Source organism: Gorilla gorilla, chromosome 11, assembly GCF_029281585.2.
Source record: "Gorilla gorilla gorilla isolate KB3781 chromosome 11, NHGRI_mGorGor1-v2.1_pri, whole genome shotgun sequence".
NCBI classification, from domain to species: domain Eukaryota; kingdom Metazoa; phylum Chordata; class Mammalia; order Primates; family Hominidae; genus Gorilla; species Gorilla gorilla.
The window spans coordinates 71,414,530-71,432,943 of record NC_073235.2 but is presented as its reverse complement, the minus strand read 5'-3'; the positions used below and the strand labels follow the sequence as shown (position 1 = coordinate 71,432,943).

Below are 18,414 nucleotides of genomic sequence, written 5' to 3'. Positions count from 1 at the left end.
TTCTGAAAGGTTTCTTTTTTTCTTGCATTCTTTGTCTTCATGAAAACCTTTGTGTTCTTCCAATGTCTCTGTCAGGCCATCTCTTCCCTCATTTCTGTCACTCGCAACGTTTGCCTGTTGAACAGTCATCATCCTGTGAGTTCCCTGTGGTATTTCCTTGGATTAGATCCATTATTTCGTAGTTCCCATAAATTCCTTTTTCTAGTTTTTACCCCCTTTTGTTGGAGCTCATCCAAAAGCATATTTCTAAGAAATAGTTCATAGATATGGGTCTGAAAATGTTTTGTTTTGCTTCATACTTGATTAATTGTTTAATCCTTATATTTTGAAAGTGGCCTTTGTGACTTCCCTGAATAGTATAATCTTTAATGTAATATACTATTATGAAGAGTATAACATTATGAAGAGAAATGCTAAGAAAAATTTGAAAAAGGCAACTAAAGATTTCCTTGTATAAAGCAAAGCAAGGAAACAAGCAAACAGAAATTGACAGAATCCAGGAAGTTATAAAAATAAGGACTAAGTATTGATTACCTATAATTTATAATCCCTTCTGTTATTAAGTTGAGGTATAAAGATTGTAAATTTGTTTGAAAGTATTTGGTAACCGATAAACCTAGAAAGCCCATTGTAACCAGAGGTATAATTCTGATAAGTCAGAGGGTTCAGTTTTCCAAAAGGTCACTTCTGTCATGCCTGCAGCCAACATAGATTGTGAACTATGCAAGGTACAGGAAACTGAATCCCTCATATTTACTTTTCCAACATTAACATGTACATTAAGTATATTTCTCTGAATATGCCCAGTGAATGTTCTGGTCACAGGTTGAAAGCAAGGCCAGTAAGGAAATCATTATGACTTCTTGCATTTCATTTCATAGGCACAGTATATTTTGTTATGACATTGTAAAACATTTCTACAAACATTTTAAGCAGAAAACCTACCACTTTTTGTAAGTTTTTTTTCAAAGTCCTCTTTGCTCTTAAGCTACCAAATGTAGGTGTTCAATATTTTCAACATTTATTTGGATACCTATGATGTGCCTGTTACTGCATGAGTCCCTGTGGGAGAGTCTAAGGACCATGAAGCATGTCTTCTGCCTTCTAGGAGCTTACAATGTAGCACATTTAGAAGAATGAGCAAACAGCCTGAGTGTTTAATTATTAAATTGTGTTTTGCAGACTTAAGTGCTATGGAAAATGAGTAGAGCAAGATAAGCCAGGGCTAATTGTTATTGAGAAATGCTTTATATTTTTTCTAGTAGTGTTTGCTTTTTCCATTACTTAGAAATTATCTTAAATATAATCTGTTCATACCATTTATCACAATTTTTTTCTGAAATAATAGGGCCAAATACTTTATAGTAGCACGTTAGGCATCTGTGCCTTTAATATTCTAGGACTCTTTAGTGAACCAGCTCATGTGGTAGATATTCAGGTACCTGGACTTAACTGCCTAACTAGACTGTGAGTTCCTAGGAAACAGAGATTATATTTTCTTTACGTAGCAGACATAGACGGCTTAGGATGGTGCTTTGTGGCAGGTGATTCAAATATATGTTTGTTGATTGACTAAGTGAATAAATATATTCCTTTTTTACTTGGTTTTATTATCTCAGTTATGCAGAGAATGGCGTTAGTAAAATCAAGAAAACAGGTTTGACCCTTATATTGCCCAAAAGCTTCACAGAGAAAAATCCTTTCCATAACTCATGAGTCTCAAAATAGAGCAACCCTGTATATTTGTAGAGAGTGTGCTGCACCAAAGTAAGGGGACGTTGTTTCTTACCTGAATACCTGAGCGTCTTTCTCGTTCGTCCCACCTGTAGAGCCAGAGTTCAGGAAATAAATAGGACCATAGTCTGATTAGTGTTAACATGGATGCCACTCCTGATAGACATTACATCCAGAGGTCAAAGGCAACATAATGTATTCCATAATTTTAGCCTTGGGATTGTTAGTCTGTTAAGAAAACCAAATGTCCTGCATAACACCTAATGCTAGAATATGAACTTTCCTCACTGCTGGAATTCTAAAAACCTAATGACCTGTCATCTCCTCTATTGGCAGATGATAGATGGTCATGACAGCAAAAAAGTAAATGTCCAGTTCCTCCGCTCAAACATTGGAATTGTTTCCCAGGAACCAGTGTTGTTTGCCTGTAGCATAATGGACAATATCAAGTATGGAGACAACACCAAAGAAATTCCCATGGAAAGAGTCATAGCAGCTGCAAAACAGGCTCAGCTGCATGATTTTGTCATGTCACTCCCAGAGGTGAGTACGAAGTCAGAGCCATTCCCTATGGGAGACAAGGATGGGGAGAAGTAGAATGACCAGAGTGTACAGGTTGAGCATCCCTAATCTGAAAATCCCAAATCCAAAATATTCCAAAATTCAAAAATTTTTGAATGCCAACATGATTCCACAGGTGGAAAATTTCACACTTGACCTCATGTGATGGGTCACAGTCAAAATGCAGTCAAAACTTTGTTTCATGTACAAAATTATTAAAAATATTATAGGAATTTACTTCTGGGCTATGTGTATAAAGTAGATAAGAAACAGGAATTTTGTGGTTAGACTTGAGTCCTATCCCCAAGGTATCTCATTATATGCAGATATTCCAAAATCTGAAAAAAAATCCAGAATCTGAAACATTTCTGGTCCCAAGCATTTCTGAAAAGAAATATTCAATCTGTATTATGATTGTGGCTCTAGAAGGTCAAAGGATACACAATTTATCTCACAGTGCCCCTGGACTGTCTTAGTTTTTTAAGCAAAGGAAATATCCTTCATCAACATACTCTTTAATTTTGGAAAGTATTGTATTGCCCAATGCAATGGATGCTATTTTTGTTGAATTTTTTTGTACATTGAGCTTTAGTTCAGCATAGTGGGGAAAAACCTGAGATTTGGAGCTGACCTGGGCTTGCATTCAAGCTTTGCCACTTAGTAGCTTCATAGCTTTGGGACAATTATCCTTTCTGAGATTGTCTATTCCATCTGCAAAATGCAAGAAAATAACGTTAAAATGAAGAAAACACACTTAATAGCCACACAAAGAAAGCGGCCGCTGGTATTACTGCCATCATCATTATTTCATTACTTGGCAATGTGTACCGTGGGTGGTGGGTAAGTTACACCTGCCTTAGTGTCTCTTACTTTGCCAAAGCCAAGTCCAGATTTCCCGCAATATTGACTCTGCATTTTTCCATCCACCAAAAGTCCCTCTTAGTTTTGATCACAAGAAAAATTACAACATGGAAACCAAATTGTAGGGCCAAATTTTACCTTTAACCCTCTCTACTTACTTTTTAAAAATATCCCTGGGAAAATTGTTTCTCTTTATAAGTGATTATGTTTATAAATTTTGTGGTGTTTGTGGAAGGCTTTTTGTTTGCTCTTTTCACAAAGTCTCCTAAGTGCTAGGCTCTTGGCCCAGTTCTTACCTGTTAGCCCCCTCTATAAGCACATGGAAATTACTATTTGCTGAATCCAGAGATCAAAAGCAAAGATTGTGTGTCTCCTGGAAGATTCATTTATCCCACAAACCCTTATTGAATAGCTACTCATGTTGGGCAAGGCACTGGCATGGAGCTGGTTTACTGCATTGTCCTCATACAGACTTGCCCGTGGTACCCTTCTCTGAGCACTTTGTCTCCACAAGGACAAAGCAGGTTTTCATGGGTCTCACCTGGCTTAAAGGAGCATTCCTCAGGAGGCAAGGGAAGCAGGGAAAGGAAACAGCTAGTGTTGTGGAAGGCAGGGAAGAGAAGTAGTCAAGGCAAGGACTCAGAGGAGAGCGAGATTCACTTTCATCTGGATTCGGATTTCACTTTCACTGCTTGTTACTTGTCCTCGCACCATTTTCTTACCTCCCTGTGCCTAAGTTTTGTAATCTAAAAAATAGTGTGGGTATGGTTTCTGTGAATATTAAATGATAACCTAGCTAGAATAGTTAGCACAATACCTCTATGGTAAACACTCTATGAATGTTAACTAATTTTTATGTAGCCATGCCAGGCATGAGTGATTTTTCTTCCTGATTTTCTCTAAAACTCACAATAAATATGTGAAATAAGTGTTAATACTGCACCTCAGATGCCTAGCCAGCTCAAAAAAAATTAAATAATTTGTTCATGAACACAAGCTAGTAAGCAGCAGAGTGGAGCTTCTTTTTTTTTTTTTTTTTTTTTTTTTTTTGAGACGGAGTCTCGCTCTGTCGCCCAGGCTGGAGTGCAGTGGCGCGATCTCGGCTCACTGCAAGCTCCGCCTCCTGGATTCATGCCATTCTCCTGCCTCAGCCTCCCGAGTAGCTGGGACTACAGGCGCCCGCCACCACGCCCGGCTAATTTTTAGTATTTTTAGTAGAGACGGGGTTTCACCGTGTTAGCCAGGATGGTCTCGATCTCCTGACCTCGTGATCCACCCACCTCGGCCTCCCAAAGTGCTGGGATTACAGGCGTGAGCCACCGCGCCCGGCCCAGAGTGGAGCTTCTAACCAAGGCCTGTGTTCCAGAATGCTGCCTCCGTAATACAGCAATGGACCAGAAGATCTCGCAAAAGACATTTCCATTCTTGGGATTAGTCCATGTTGGAAGGATTTTTCCAGATAAGAATCTAGAATCAGAGAGTCTCAAATCAAGGAGGATCTCCTATATGGGCTCTTATGTGGACACAGGGAGAAGGAGATTGAAAATATAAACCTAAAAGAAATGCAGAAATGAGGAATAACGTCCCCTTGCTTCCCACACCAAAGGTCACAAATTCCATATTTTTCTTATATTCCTAAGTGGATTTGACATCCTCCATCCTATAGGAGGACTCACTCACTGTTCCCTAGTTCAACAAACAAATAATTTAAATTACAGAGGAGACCTTGACATGAGTTCTGTACAGCACAGGAGCAATAACTGTTTCTATTTCTCAAACTTACCATACTTTTTTTCAGAAATATGAAACTAACGTTGGGTCCCAGGGGTCTCAACTCTCTAGAGGGGAGAAACAACGCATTGCTATTGCTCGGGCCATTGTACGAGATCCTAAAATCTTGCTACTAGATGAAGCCACTTCTGCCTTAGACACAGAAAGTGAAAAGGTAAGTATTGAATTTCTAAAGTCTTAGATCATTGCAAATGAGTCTTTTGCTGTAAAATTTGTCCTTATAAAATGGCACTATTTTCAATTTTCTGATTCATTAACAGTAGAAATTGGCAATACTTTGTGGAACCAAAAGACAATTTTCTAGAGCAAGTGATTTAATATAAGATTGCTTCAAAAAAATATTTTACCTTTAAAATAAGAATTGTTTTTAAGATTCTTTAGGCTAAGTGACATTTTTTTCCAAAGGCAAATAATCACCTTTCTTGAATACAGTAAAATAATCTAGATTATCTGTTATAAATATTTTATAGTTCTAAAGTTATGTGACAGAGAAGGTAGGCCACATACAACACAAAGAAAGAGGTGATATCTGATGTGTGGTTTGCATGAAAGAAGATGCCATTGAGCAAAACACAATTATGAAATTTAAAATGTATAATTAATGCCATAACAATCGGGATTCCATTTTGGAGAGAGCTAAAATGTCTTCAATGAAGAGCAGTATCAGGAATGGCCGCTTAACTGCTACCCTCCGTTGTTTTCTCGGTTTCATTTCAGGAAACTAGACCATCAAATATTGTAAAATTATGTAGGGACTTCATAGTTTGCTTCCTTCTTGCTCCACTGAAATTTCTCAGCCAGTGCACTGCCATTGAAATCACTGATGCATTGCATTCAGGGAATACTTGCTTAATCCTCTCTTATGTTGAGCCTTTGGGTTTGCCGTCAAGTGTAGGATTGTTATTCAGGTCGTGTTAACTGAACTCTCATGATGGTGGGCTGGGGAGCAATCATGCATCTTTGCATCAACTTTCCATCTTCTCTTTGCAGACGGTGCAGGTTGCTCTAGACAAAGCCAGAGAGGGTCGGACCTGCATTGTCATTGCCCATCGCTTGTCCACCATCCGGAACGCGGATATCATTGCTGTCATGGCACAGGGGGTGGTGATAGAAAAGGGGACCCATGAAGAACTGATGGCCCAAAAAGGAGCCTACTACAAACTAGTCACCACTGGATCCCCCATCAGTTGACCCAATGCAAGAATCTCAGACACACATGACGCACCAGTTACAGGGGTTGTTTTTAAAGAAAAAAACAATCCCAGCAGGAGGGACTGCTGGGATTGTTTTTTCTTTAAAGAAGAATGTTAATATTTTACTTTTACAGTCATTGTCATACATCGGAATCCAAGCTAATTTCTAATGGCCTTCCATAATAATTCTGCTTTAGATGTGTGTACAGAAAATGAAAGAAACTAGGGTCCATGTGAGGGAAAACCCAATGTCAAGTGGCAGCTCAGCCACCACTCAGTGCTTCTCTGTGCAGGAGCCAGTCCTGATTAATACGTGGGAATTAGTGAGACATCAGGGAGTAAGTGACACTTTGAACTCCTCAAGGGCAGAGAACTGTCTTGCATTTTTGAACCCTCAGTGTACACAGAGGCGGGTCTATAACAGGCAATCAACAAATGTTTCTTGAGCTAGACCAAGGTCAAATTTGAAAAGAACAGAAGGACTGAAGACCAGCTGTGTTTCTTAACTAAATTTGTCTTTCAAGTGAAACCAGCTTCCTTCATCTCTAAGGCTAAGGATAGGGAAAGGGTGGATGCTCTCAGGCTGAGGGAGGCAGAAAGGGAAAGTATTAGCATGAGCTTTCCAGTTAGGGCTGTTGATTTATGCTTTAACTTCAGAGTGAGTGTAGGGGTGGTGAAGCTACCATTACTGTGAGAACCTACCAGTGTGGCTGGAGCAGGGACTCTCTCCCAGGCCTTTTACTCCTCAGCACCTCCCTGCATACTGATTGTTGTTTTTAGTTTCTGCGAAATTATATTCATTAAATGAAAATAGCGCATTTTACTTTGCTGTAGTTTCATAAGGTTTTATACAAAAAAGCAAGTAAATACGGCAGAAAAGCACTCATTTGCCCCTGCTCCCTCAAAACACCACAGAATGACATAGAACTAAAGGCGGCAGGAATCTACAAGAATGAAGAAAACACAGTGATGCCACCTGCAAAATCTTGGGAGCCAGAAAGCAAATGGACAATTGATAATAGAGTTAGTTACAAGATGAGAGAAAACAAAAATGTAACCTGTTAGTTGGGGGAGCCTAGAAACATCCTGTTTTGTACCACAGACCCCTAGAAAGGTTCAAGATGTAAAAACACTGGATCCTTCTGGAAGGAGGAGACAAGGGGACAGAGGGACTGAAGACAGAAGAATGGACCAAAAGCCTGTATGGAAACAGAATTGTAGAGCCCCGCCTGCAGCAGGATGGCTGCCTTTCCCCAGTTCCAGCAAGAAACTGCATACTCCCCCTCTGAGGAGGCTCACAGGGAGGTTTGCTCTTAGAGACACAAGATGCAGTTGAAGGGGCAGCTAACATACAAGAGACAGGGGGATTGAGTGTAAAGCTGTGTGTGAACAGAAGAACTCCCAGCCCCTCTCTTCTGGCAGGAGATTGAAGAATGATTTTCTGGGGAAATTGGCCAATCTTAGAAAAGAGGTCGGGCCAGGCGCTGTGGCTCACTCCTGTAATCCCAGCACTTTGGGAGGCCAAGGCCGGCGGATCATGAGGTCGAGAGATCGAGACCATCCTGGCTAACATGGTGAAACCCCATCTCTACTAAAAATGCAAAAAAATTAGCCGGGCGTGGTGGCGGGCGCCTGTAGTCCCAGCTACTCAGGAGGCTGAGGCAGGAGAATGGCGTGAACCCGGGAGGTGGAGCTTGCAGTGAGCCGAGATCGCGCCACTGCACTCCAGCCTGGGCGACAGAGCGAAAAAAAAAAAGAAAAAGAAAAAGAAAAGAGGTCAAGGACCCCGTCCTTGGAATCCTAAGAAAATTTTCCAGCCGTATTACCCTTCTATGAAGCCCACCTGTCAACCAACAAGCACCCACTCGATCAGAGCTTCCCCAGGCTTTTTGGTGTCTCCTCCTCGCATGGGAATTGACTTCCAAGGACCACCAGACACTGAGGAAGTATTTTAACATATAAAGCAAAAGCAACAATAGGACAGCTGGAGAAAGGAAATTAGAAGTAACAGAGCCAATGCAGTGATTAGGAAAACACTCAAAAAATGGTAATAAGTGTGTTCAATGGGTCAAGAGAACATATTTCCATCTATTTAAATAAAAACAGGAATCAATAAAAGTGAACATACAAAAAAGAGCTCTTGTCACAGAAATGAAAACCTTGGGAGCAGGACTGCACCCACGGTTCCCACCAACCTATCCTGCCATCATGTTTTCTCCCTACTCCAGCTTCCTCCCAAGCTCACTCTACGTAGATGGTTTTTCTTCCCTTAGCCAACAAACGAAATTCTGCCTATAAATTAAGCCGGGACACTAGGATATGGAGGTATATTATTTACGTCTCTTTTCCAGTGTTTCCTGGTATATAACAGCAAAGATGGTTTAGCAAGTTAACTGGTCAGGCCAGAATTCTTGATGGTTGCCAAGTCAGGAGGCAGACGGTGAAGGAATGCATTCTGGTTATGAAAAATGGCAATGACAAGTAAGTTGCAGAGTAAAGATGCCTTTTAGAGGAAATTAAGGTTTGCAATAAATACATGCTAATCCTCTAATTTTGATGAAAGACTAAAGCTCTTGTTTTGGTTTGCATTTCAGAGAGCAAGAGCATAGGCTCTTGTGCTGGGAGGTGGCCAGTTTCCTGGAAAGGAATTTATGGAGTCTGAAAGAGGAATTAGTACAAATTATATTTTCAAATAAGATACTTGAAAGTTATTGATGACAGGGAAAAGATTGTCTAAAGAGGGCTTGAAATTGGGGAAATAATTGAGGCTCAGTGACAAAGGAGAAGATTACAACTTCAAAAATGAATAAATAAATAACATTGCATGTTTATTTTACAACACCAGGGGGCGATGATGTCTACGTTTTTATCCTGCATCCTTTATCGCTGACAAAGATTTGGTCTCTGCAATTTTACCTTATTGTTTCTCAGATGACCAAGGGGTTGGCTTAATTTGTTCTGTTTAAACTTATTGCAAGTCCTTCTGTAATTTCCTAATGTTTTCATAATGTGTATTGTGACCAGACTCTCCTCATAACCCCAGTTAATAAAAGTTAACAGGAAAAAAAAAAAAAAATAGAAGGATTGGAAGATAAAGTTGGGGAAATTTCTCTGAAAGTAAAACAAAAAGATAGAGAAGAAAAGTAGGAAAAAATAAGAAAAGAAAAAATTGAGGGTAACAATTCAGGTGGTGCAATAATTAGTCAATAGTCTAGTTCAAGAGAGTTTATTTTAAAAAAATAAATTTAGACTATTTAAAAAAATAGTCTAAGATCATTTCCTATAATTGAAGAATATGAATTTCCAAGCTGAAAGAGTTCACCCAGTACTGAATATAATAAATAAAAATCCTACTTGGGCACAGTATGAAATTTTAGAAAACGAGGGAAAAGGAGAATATTTTCCAGGAGAGAAGGGGGAATGTGTGACGTATAATCGATAAAGAATTATAATCATGTGACTGGGCACAGTGGCTCATGCCTGTAATCCCAGCACTTTAGGAGGCCAAGGCAAGAGGATCGCTTGAGCCCAGGAGTACAAGACCAGCCTGGGCAACCTGGCGAAACCCCATTTCTAACAAAAAAAGAAAAGCAAAAATTAGCCAGGCATGGTGGCATGAGCCACTCGGGAAGCTGAAGTGGGGTGATTGCTTGAGTTCAGGTGGTTGAGGCTGCAGTGACCCAACATCGCGCCACTGCCCTCCAGCCTGGGCAACAGAGCAAGACCTTGTCTCAAAAAAAAAAACAAAACCAAAAAACAACAACAACAAAAACACACACACACACAAGAACTATAATGACATAGGACCTCTTGACAATGAAACTAAAATTCATAAAGATTTGCCTTCAAAATTCTAAGGGGAATCATTGTATATGTAGCAAAACTATTCTCAAGAATGAGAGAGGTCTAAAGACATTCTCAGTCATGCAGGTCTCAACACCTCTACTCCCCATCTTTTCTCAGAAAGCCACAAAAAGGGGCTTTTTTTTTTTAAATAAGGTCACAGATTTAAAAAATAGGAAGATATGGGGTGTAAGAACAGATGACCTAACTCAAGAATGAGGTGCTGGGAATCTCCAGGATGATTAGGAAGGAGATCCCAGGATTACAGGTGTGCTGTACCCAGAGGAAGTAGTCAGCTAGATTGAGGCAGGGAAATGGGTTCTGAGAGGAATGTCCCCCCAGAAAAACATGGTGCTGCTAGAATGCCTGGTGGGTTTGAATGCTGAGAGAAGACAGAACTCCCTGCTAGAGTTTGAGGGTAAGTTAGCAATGCGTAATAGAAGACAAAGAGAGTGAGATTGGAGATTTTTAGCTATTAGCTCTAGGTGGAAAGAAAAGTTACACAAAAAGAAAATATATTTTTATTTCACCTTGTGACTCATCTGAGAATGTTATTTACAAAGTCACATCAATGTAAAAGCTTAATACTGATCTAAAGCAGAATTATAGATAGATTATGAAAGGAACAAGAAAATATGTGGGGTAGGTTGGGGATGGGATAGGACATGGGTAAAAAAAGAACTGGATCCTTGTGGTCCTCATATTTCATAATGGAAACTAAACAGTTAAACATTTAAACAAATAAGATGTTTTACAATAAAAACATCTTACTGTAAAAGATGAAGGTGAATACTGAAAGAAACTGCTAAAAGATTTATGTACATGTATATCTTTCATTGAAAAAAATAAAGTTTAAAATGAAAAGGGGATAGAAACGCAGTACAGTTACAAAAATTAAAACAATAGATACTGAAACTATTATAGATTTGAAAGATACATCACCAGAACAGAAGGGAGTCCAGAAATAGATTCACCAGAGATCCCATTTATCAGAATATATTTTAAACTTCTAATCACAAAAAGTGAGCACACTTTTCTCTCCCTGCATTGTTCACAATCATTTGGAAAAAATCTCAAATCTATAAATAAGACGATGGGGTAAAGGTCAAATAAGTTTCGGTACATATATGCAATGATGTTTTTCATGAAGCCAAAATAATGATGTTGACTTACATTTATTGTTTTTTGTGGAGCAATGCCCATGTTATATTGTGCAGAAAAAAACCATTTCTGATCATCAAAGATGGTATGATGCTATCTATCTATCTAATCATCTGTGCACACACACTCATACAGGCATGCATCTGTTATGTGTGTATCTGTGTTTGGCGTGTGCTTGTACATACTTGTATGCATAAAAAGATATCTGGAAGAATTTCTGCCAAATTTTGGTAGCTTTTATTTCCAGCCATTTGTCCTCTGTGTGACCAGAACTCCCTGCATATACTGAAATGTCTATTGATGGTCTTTGAGGGCAGAGACTGCCTAGTTCATCTTAATGTCTCCAGTGCTTTACTCGGTACTTGGCATAAAGTGCTACCTCAATACATCTTGTTGAATAGTCTTCTCAAAGTCACACAGGTAGTTTATAACTTGTCAGCCCCCACATAAGGAATAAAAGTGGAAAACGCCCATTCTTTCCATGGGTCAGAGCAGTGCCTTTCAACAGAAATATAATATGGGCCACTAATATGAGCCACATAGGTAATTTTAAATTTTCTAGTCACATAAAAAAAGTGGAAAAAAACAGGTGAAATTTATGCTAATTGTATATTTTATTCAACCCAACATATCCAAAATATTGCCATCACAACATGTAATCAAAAATATCCTGAGATTTTTACATTATCTACTAAATATTCAGAATCTGAGGTGAATTTACATTTACAGCACATGTTAGCTCAAATCAGCCTTATGTCAACGTCCGTTCTCAAGAGCCACTAGTGGCTACTATGTTGGACAACACAGAATTAGAATATCAGGTTCATGAATTCTCTAGTCTGAATCTCAGTTGGCTCTACAATTCTAGTCTTATAAAAACATGAGCCCAGCTTCTCCATTGGAATGTGTCCTTACACTGTACTCAGAAATTTTGCAAAACTTCAGTTTTGCAGGATGTCAGTTTGGATGCAAGAAAGACCTTTGGGGAATCAAACAAATCATTTTGATATCAGAAGTCATAGAGCTACACTGGCCTGTATGAGAAGTGGTTAAAATTCTTTACATCATACATTTTATTTGATTCACCAGTGTGAGTTGACAAAAGTGAAATAACTAAGATTGTTTAGTGTAACAAAATACAGTATGATATTAAAAACGGTCATATTAGCTAAGCTTCCTGAGGACTTCTTCCCAAAACAAGTTTTCTTCCAATTGATCTGTAAGAACCATTTATGATTTTTTTCTGTGAACAATTCTTAGGAAAAGTTGAAGCAGCACATTTTCCAACTTATTTGGAAAACAGGCTCTCAGTTAATTTTGGTCCATTTCAAAATTGCATGAAAGAGATGCCCATATATTAGAAATGCTACTGTTTGAGAAAAAAAAAGGTAGAAAAATTGGCCTCTAGTTTTTTTGTCCAAAAACTCTTTTTTATATAGTTACTCTAAATGTACTCTACATGTGCCCTTAGGAGATTATTTCAATGAAAAGATTCATTGAATTTAGTGCTGCCCCCATGCCTGTAATTTTTGGCAATTATACACTCATTTTAAAATGTAGGTCCTGGAATATTTTAATACTATATTCTGAAAATGTAAAATACATAGGATCATAATTAGGTATAGTTTGCCATATATTTATTCAATAATTAAATATCAGTTTCCTATCCTAAGAAAATATCAGAACAGTTCCATCATGTTGGTTTAGGATCCCACCTCATATTTCCAACTAAGGGTTTGATTTATTAAATATTTCTTATGCATGCAAAATCTCTCTGTAATCAAGGCACAAAAGGATTTAGAGGAAATACAAAATTAAGAATTTGGTTGTTTTCAAACACACTTGGAGAGAAATTTACATATACATGTGCACCATCATAAAATGAGCACTATGTCCACTTGGATTTGCTCTAAATTTACAGATCAAGTAAATGATCTCACCTGCATATGAGACGGCAGGTGAAAGTAACTCAGTGAACCTCTAAACCCATTTCCAATTTCTTTCACACTGGGTTCAATTAAATGCCCAATTAATTTAAATAGCAGACTGTAAATAAAGCAATGCACATGATTATCATCTAATTAGCACTGGCCAGCATTATAATGTGCTCATTAGCGAGTTGTATGGTATCCTGAGGCTCATAATGAGTAATCAGGATACTCGTGATTGGCATGTAGCTATCCGAATGCAACTACTCAACCCAATAAATCAGAGTTAGGACAAAATGTGTTATGTAAAAAGAAAAAATACAGAGCCAGCTGGTGAATTGGCAATTTCCTCCTTCCTGTAATTCAGGTACAGCTCCTGCTCTCAAATACAAAATAAATGTGAGAACAGAAGAGCTGGAGATAGCAGAAGAGCTGGAGATAGAAATGGAAATGTTCGCTAAGGGTGACAGAGAACAAGTGCCTATGATTATTATAAAAGATTACCAAAAAAGATAAAACCTTTGTGGTATTTGGTTTCTTTTTCATATCTCAAGTATAGAATCAAAGTAAGAAATGAGCAAGGTTTCAATAACATTTCTTGGAAGGTGAAAATTTAATCATTGAAATATACTTCCTGATAATGTTCATAAAGCATTTTGCCTTCATGGTTTTAGCATGTTACTGCAAAATAGTTTGGCAGGCTGCAGGGAGAGATGCAGCTGAGTGTTGCATTCATTGTTATGTAGGTGATAAGTCACTATGGCAGGTGTTGTCTCTCTTGACACCCAATCCGACACCCTTTTCTTTTGCTTTCCTCTATTACAGAGACTGGAAAGCAAAATATTTACCTTCCTAGACTCCCTTGCAGCTAGATGAAGGCCAGGTGACATTGTCTTGTCAATGAAATATAGGCACAAGGCCCTATGCAGGCTGTCCCTTTCTGAATAAAGCTTGGGTAAAAGAAAACCTGAGTCTCTTCCCCCTTTCTTCTTTCCTGAATGCACAGCAGCCATGCTGTGATCACTTGGACAAAAGCCACACACCACAGATGGCAGAGCAGGAAGATACTCAGCCTGATTCCTGAACATCCTTTGTGCAGCTACTTCAGCCTGGGTTGCCTGCCTTCACCCATCTTGTTACAGAAGAAAAAGACATCTCTCACTTGTTTAAGCCACTGAAGTAGTTTTTTGTAATTGTGTTTGTTGTTGTTGTTGTTGTTGCTGTTAATTAAAAATTAATACAATCTTAATAGATCTTTATTAATAAAAATCCTGAAATGTAAGTATAAAGAAAATAACACAATATTGAAGTATTAACACATTCTTAAATGATCTTCAAATATGATCATTATATCTAGAGATATTCCAAAAATATTCAGTGAAAGAAGGAATCGGTCTTTTTTACCTAGTATCACTGCCATGGAAAGACGATATCACTGGATGGGTGTCCTGGCAGCTCTTTCTTTCCTGGAACATTGCACATGCCCTGCTTTAAATGAAGGAAGCTTTTACTTAGGCACTTAGTGTTTTTTGAATATGCTTTCTCATCCTTTCACGTGATAAAATTGATGTTAGACTGGGAACAATCTAGATCCCTTTGACAGGATATGCCAGAGGTGGGAAAAAAAAGTGGTTCAAGAAAGGATGAATTTGAAAAAGGATGGGCTAGAAGAAATGGGGAGTAAAGTTCCCAGTTAATTTATAGCTGGAAACAGTCACAAACCAATTCTTCAAGTCCACAGGCCAGAGGTATCCCTGGAGTCCACCCAGATCTGTTGCAAGTGAGCCCAGAATCAATGGAGGCCTCCCCCAGGGAAGAGCCTATATTGAACTCACCCTTGCATCTCCAGCAGCTGAAGGCATTTAATACATTCTGGTCTGGTGGGTGGGTGAGTTAAAAGACAAGCATGGACAGAAAGGGCCCTAGTTAAGTCCGTGGAGATTTTAGAAGCTTTTTGGATCTGGATTTCTAATTTTGTTCATCCTCAAAAAGCCTGGCGTCATGTAACTTGGTGTCAGAGTTGTGTTTCATTCAGGAAGCACATTTCAACAGCCATAAAAAATTAAAAAGTAAATTATATCTTTATGTCTTTGAGAAATCTGTAATTACTCCACAATAAACTTACTAAAATGCTGTGTCAAAACTCTAGTCACTTTCCTCATTCAGCTCAGTCATGTAAGCTCTCCAACCTTACCTCCCACAAAGCCAAGTTTCCCTCTCCTTCCTTTCTTCTCATTCAGCCTATTATTATGTGATCTGCTTAGTATCTCTTCCAGCAAGAATTTCTTCTTTAGGATGTTGAGAAAGGCGAACTGGAGTTGGAATTTAATTATAGGATCTCTGTTGCAAGACAGCGTAGCAGGAAGTCTATGGCTATTCTCATGTTAATAATTTTGCCCCATAACATCAGTTAAATTATCTCTCCATGTACTTTTTTATTGCTATAAAATTCAGATTCTAATTAGACTCAAATGTTTTAAAGACTGGTCCAAAATTGTTTAATAAAGTAGCACATTTCAAAACAGAGTGCTTTGTAGAATTTATAGCCTTGTTCATTGCAAGTAACTAAAATTAAAACAGTATCAAAACACATTAGCCAGGGTCTTATCACCTTCTTGCTCCACTTCACAAAAAAATTAACAATACATCTGAAAGCCTTCTGTGAAGATAGTGCTTCACAAAGAGCAAACAAAATAGAGGAGCTGGTTGGAGAGCCAAAGCACAATATGTTGGACTGAATGAGACCCTCAGAGTTGAAGAATATCACACCGTGAATGAACCTTCCATTTTAACCCCATACTAAACTCCTCAGTTGAGAACTGGGTAAACTGAGGCCACCAACACTAAATGGCCTTCTGGAGTTTTAGTGGTTAGATGCAGGGCCAGGCTAGAATGTAGTTCTGATGACGCCAGTCCAGGATGCTGGTTGCTAAACTCCACGAAGGCCTTTGTACATCGATCTGCCTTTGAATTTCCTGGCACCTGCCTACCTGCATTCTGACTTCCTCTGGGATCCACATGTGGACCTGTGGCGCAACCTCTTGCTTGGCCAGGGTGAGCAGGGCATCAGCATTCCAAAGCTAAGAGATAAGATACACACACGCGCGCGCGCGCGCGCACACACACACACACACACACACATCTCCAAAACTCAGACAGGAACATTTATTTTTCTTTTGTTAAGTCAATGCAGTTTTCATCTAGAAATATAGCAAGAGCTCTACCATTTTTTTATTTGAACAATTGCTTTAAAAAAAAGGAATGATTATGTAGAAATGTTTTTGATGCAGAATTACTGAGCCTGGAGGCAAGGGGGGGCGGGGCGGGGCGCGGCGGGTGGAAGATAGTGCCCATCTTCTGTTAGCAGCAGGATGTATGAGCACAGATGACAATCCGGTCCATGCTGTTCATCAGACAAAGCCTGAATCCTGGAAAAAGCCAACTCTTTGAACAGGAATTAGAGTGTGATCGGCTCAGTTGACGCACGGGGGTAGGTGAGTGCGAGAGTAAAGAAGCTCTTCTTTGTCTTCGGTAGTGCTGGGTTTCTTTTCCAGGCACACAGATGGCCTGCTCCCCCTGCAGCGCACCCAGATCCTCCCAGGGAAGCCGCTTCAGTTTCCACTTGGCCAGCGCCAGAAACGGGCTGCTGTGCTGCCAGCGCCTACCTTCCTCCCCTCGCTTCCCGCGTGCGCCAGGAGTCCCGCTCGGCGGGACCGCAGCTGCTGCCTTCACTCATTACCTGCCCCTGTCCTGGCAGCTCCTTCAGAACATATTGTTCTTTGGGGAAATACCATGGTTTTTGAACTGAGGACAGATTCTCTTCAGAAATCACATGGCAAAACATTAGAAAAAAAGAAAAACTAAGAAATTTTAAAATTCAGAACAGAAGACAATCGGTTTTATGCTAAGTTTTATAACCTTAATCTTTGAAGCTTTTCCCCTCCTTTACAGCAATTACTTCTATGCTGCCAAAAGAAATGAGAAGTGATTTCATCTGAGTCATTACTGTGCTCTCCCTCAAAGGATAGCAGACAGTAATTAGTACTCCACACCAGACCTGCCTCAAATTTGACATAAACTGCATTCGTCCTTTACAGAGCTGAAAATGAAGCACTGCTAAGTCTTAGAATCTTCTCGTGAATTTCTGTCATTTGGCAGAAATTTCTGGAGTCGTTGCTTCTTATAGATCTTTTCTACTGTTAACTTAAAAAAAATAGACTTCTAACAATTGGCAAATGGCACCACATTACCTTCAGAGTGAAATCACCATCTGAAAGCATTCGAAGTAAGGGGAGGGGAAAAGTTAGACGCCCATTTTAGTTTCCTGGCAATATTGAGATCTAGAAATTCATCCTAGAAGCTGTTTGCCATTTCCAAAGTGCCTAGGACAGCCCATCAATGAGGGCAAAATCCTCAGGGGCAACTGGACACGAGTGGTCCTTTTTGGAAGACTTTATAAATAGCCACAGAAGTACAGGTGTTGGGCATCGACGTGTGCTAGACCCAGAGAAGCAGGGAGGCTTCGTCAGAAAGCCATCCAGCCATCCAGAATGTGGTCATGGACTGGGTAAAGCTCCCCGCTAGTATTGTGGACCTTAGAGGGTTTCCAGAACATGGTGCAGGGAGGGTGAACCCAGACTCTCTGATTCCAGGCAACAGAGCTGAGAGTCCAGGGACACCAAGGCGGCTATTGCTCACAGGACAGAATGAGAGAGAAGGGAGCTGCAGAGAGAGAATCCAGGTCTGCAGAGGGTCCCTTTGGAAAATGCAGCAATATCTGTTAACTTCTTAGAGCCGTTAACGCTGATTCATGTTGTCTCACAGGAACATGGCAAAAGTGACAATATACAAAATACTTGGGTTTTATTTTCAAGGAAAAGCACTGTCAGACTTGATTTGTGCTGTCCAATTCAGTAGCCACTAGACACACATGGCTATTTAAATGTAAATTAAAAGTAAATGAAGGTTAAAAATGCATTTCCGGCAGGGCTTGGTGGCTCACGCCTGTAATCCCAGCACTTTGGGAGGCTGAGGCGGGCGGATCACGAGGTCAGGAGATCGAGACCATCCTGGCTAACACGGAGAAACCCTGTCTCTATTAAAAATACAAAAAAATTAGCCGGGCGTGGTGGCGGGTGCTCATAGTCCCAGCTACTCGGGAGGCTGAGGCAGGAGAATGGCATGAACCCAGGAGGCAGAGCTTGCAGCGAACCGAGATTGCGCCACTGCACTCCAGCCTGGGCAACAGAGCGAGACTCCGTCTCAAAAAAAAAAAAAAAAAAAAAATGCATTTCCTCAGTTGCATCAGCTACATTTCAAGAGCTCAATAAACATCTGTGGCC

At 39.7% G+C, this 18,414-nt stretch overlaps 1 protein-coding gene across 1 annotated transcript in view; it reads left to right on the top strand.

Annotated features, from left to right (window-relative positions):
- The window catches only part of ABCB11 (ATP binding cassette subfamily B member 11), a 162,560-nt gene extending 148,321 nt beyond the window's left edge, over positions 1-14,239 (top strand). Inside the window, exons 27-29 of the mRNA XM_019022771.4 lie at positions 2,071-2,277; positions 4,955-5,101; positions 5,938-14,239. Coding sequence (XP_018878316.3) covers positions 2,071-2,277; positions 4,955-5,101; positions 5,938-6,138 — 555 coding nt within the window. The 3' untranslated portion in view covers positions 6,139-14,239. The remainder of the gene's footprint in view (positions 1-2,070; positions 2,278-4,954; positions 5,102-5,937) is intronic.
- The last annotated feature ends 4,175 nt before the right edge of the window (positions 14,240-18,414 follow it).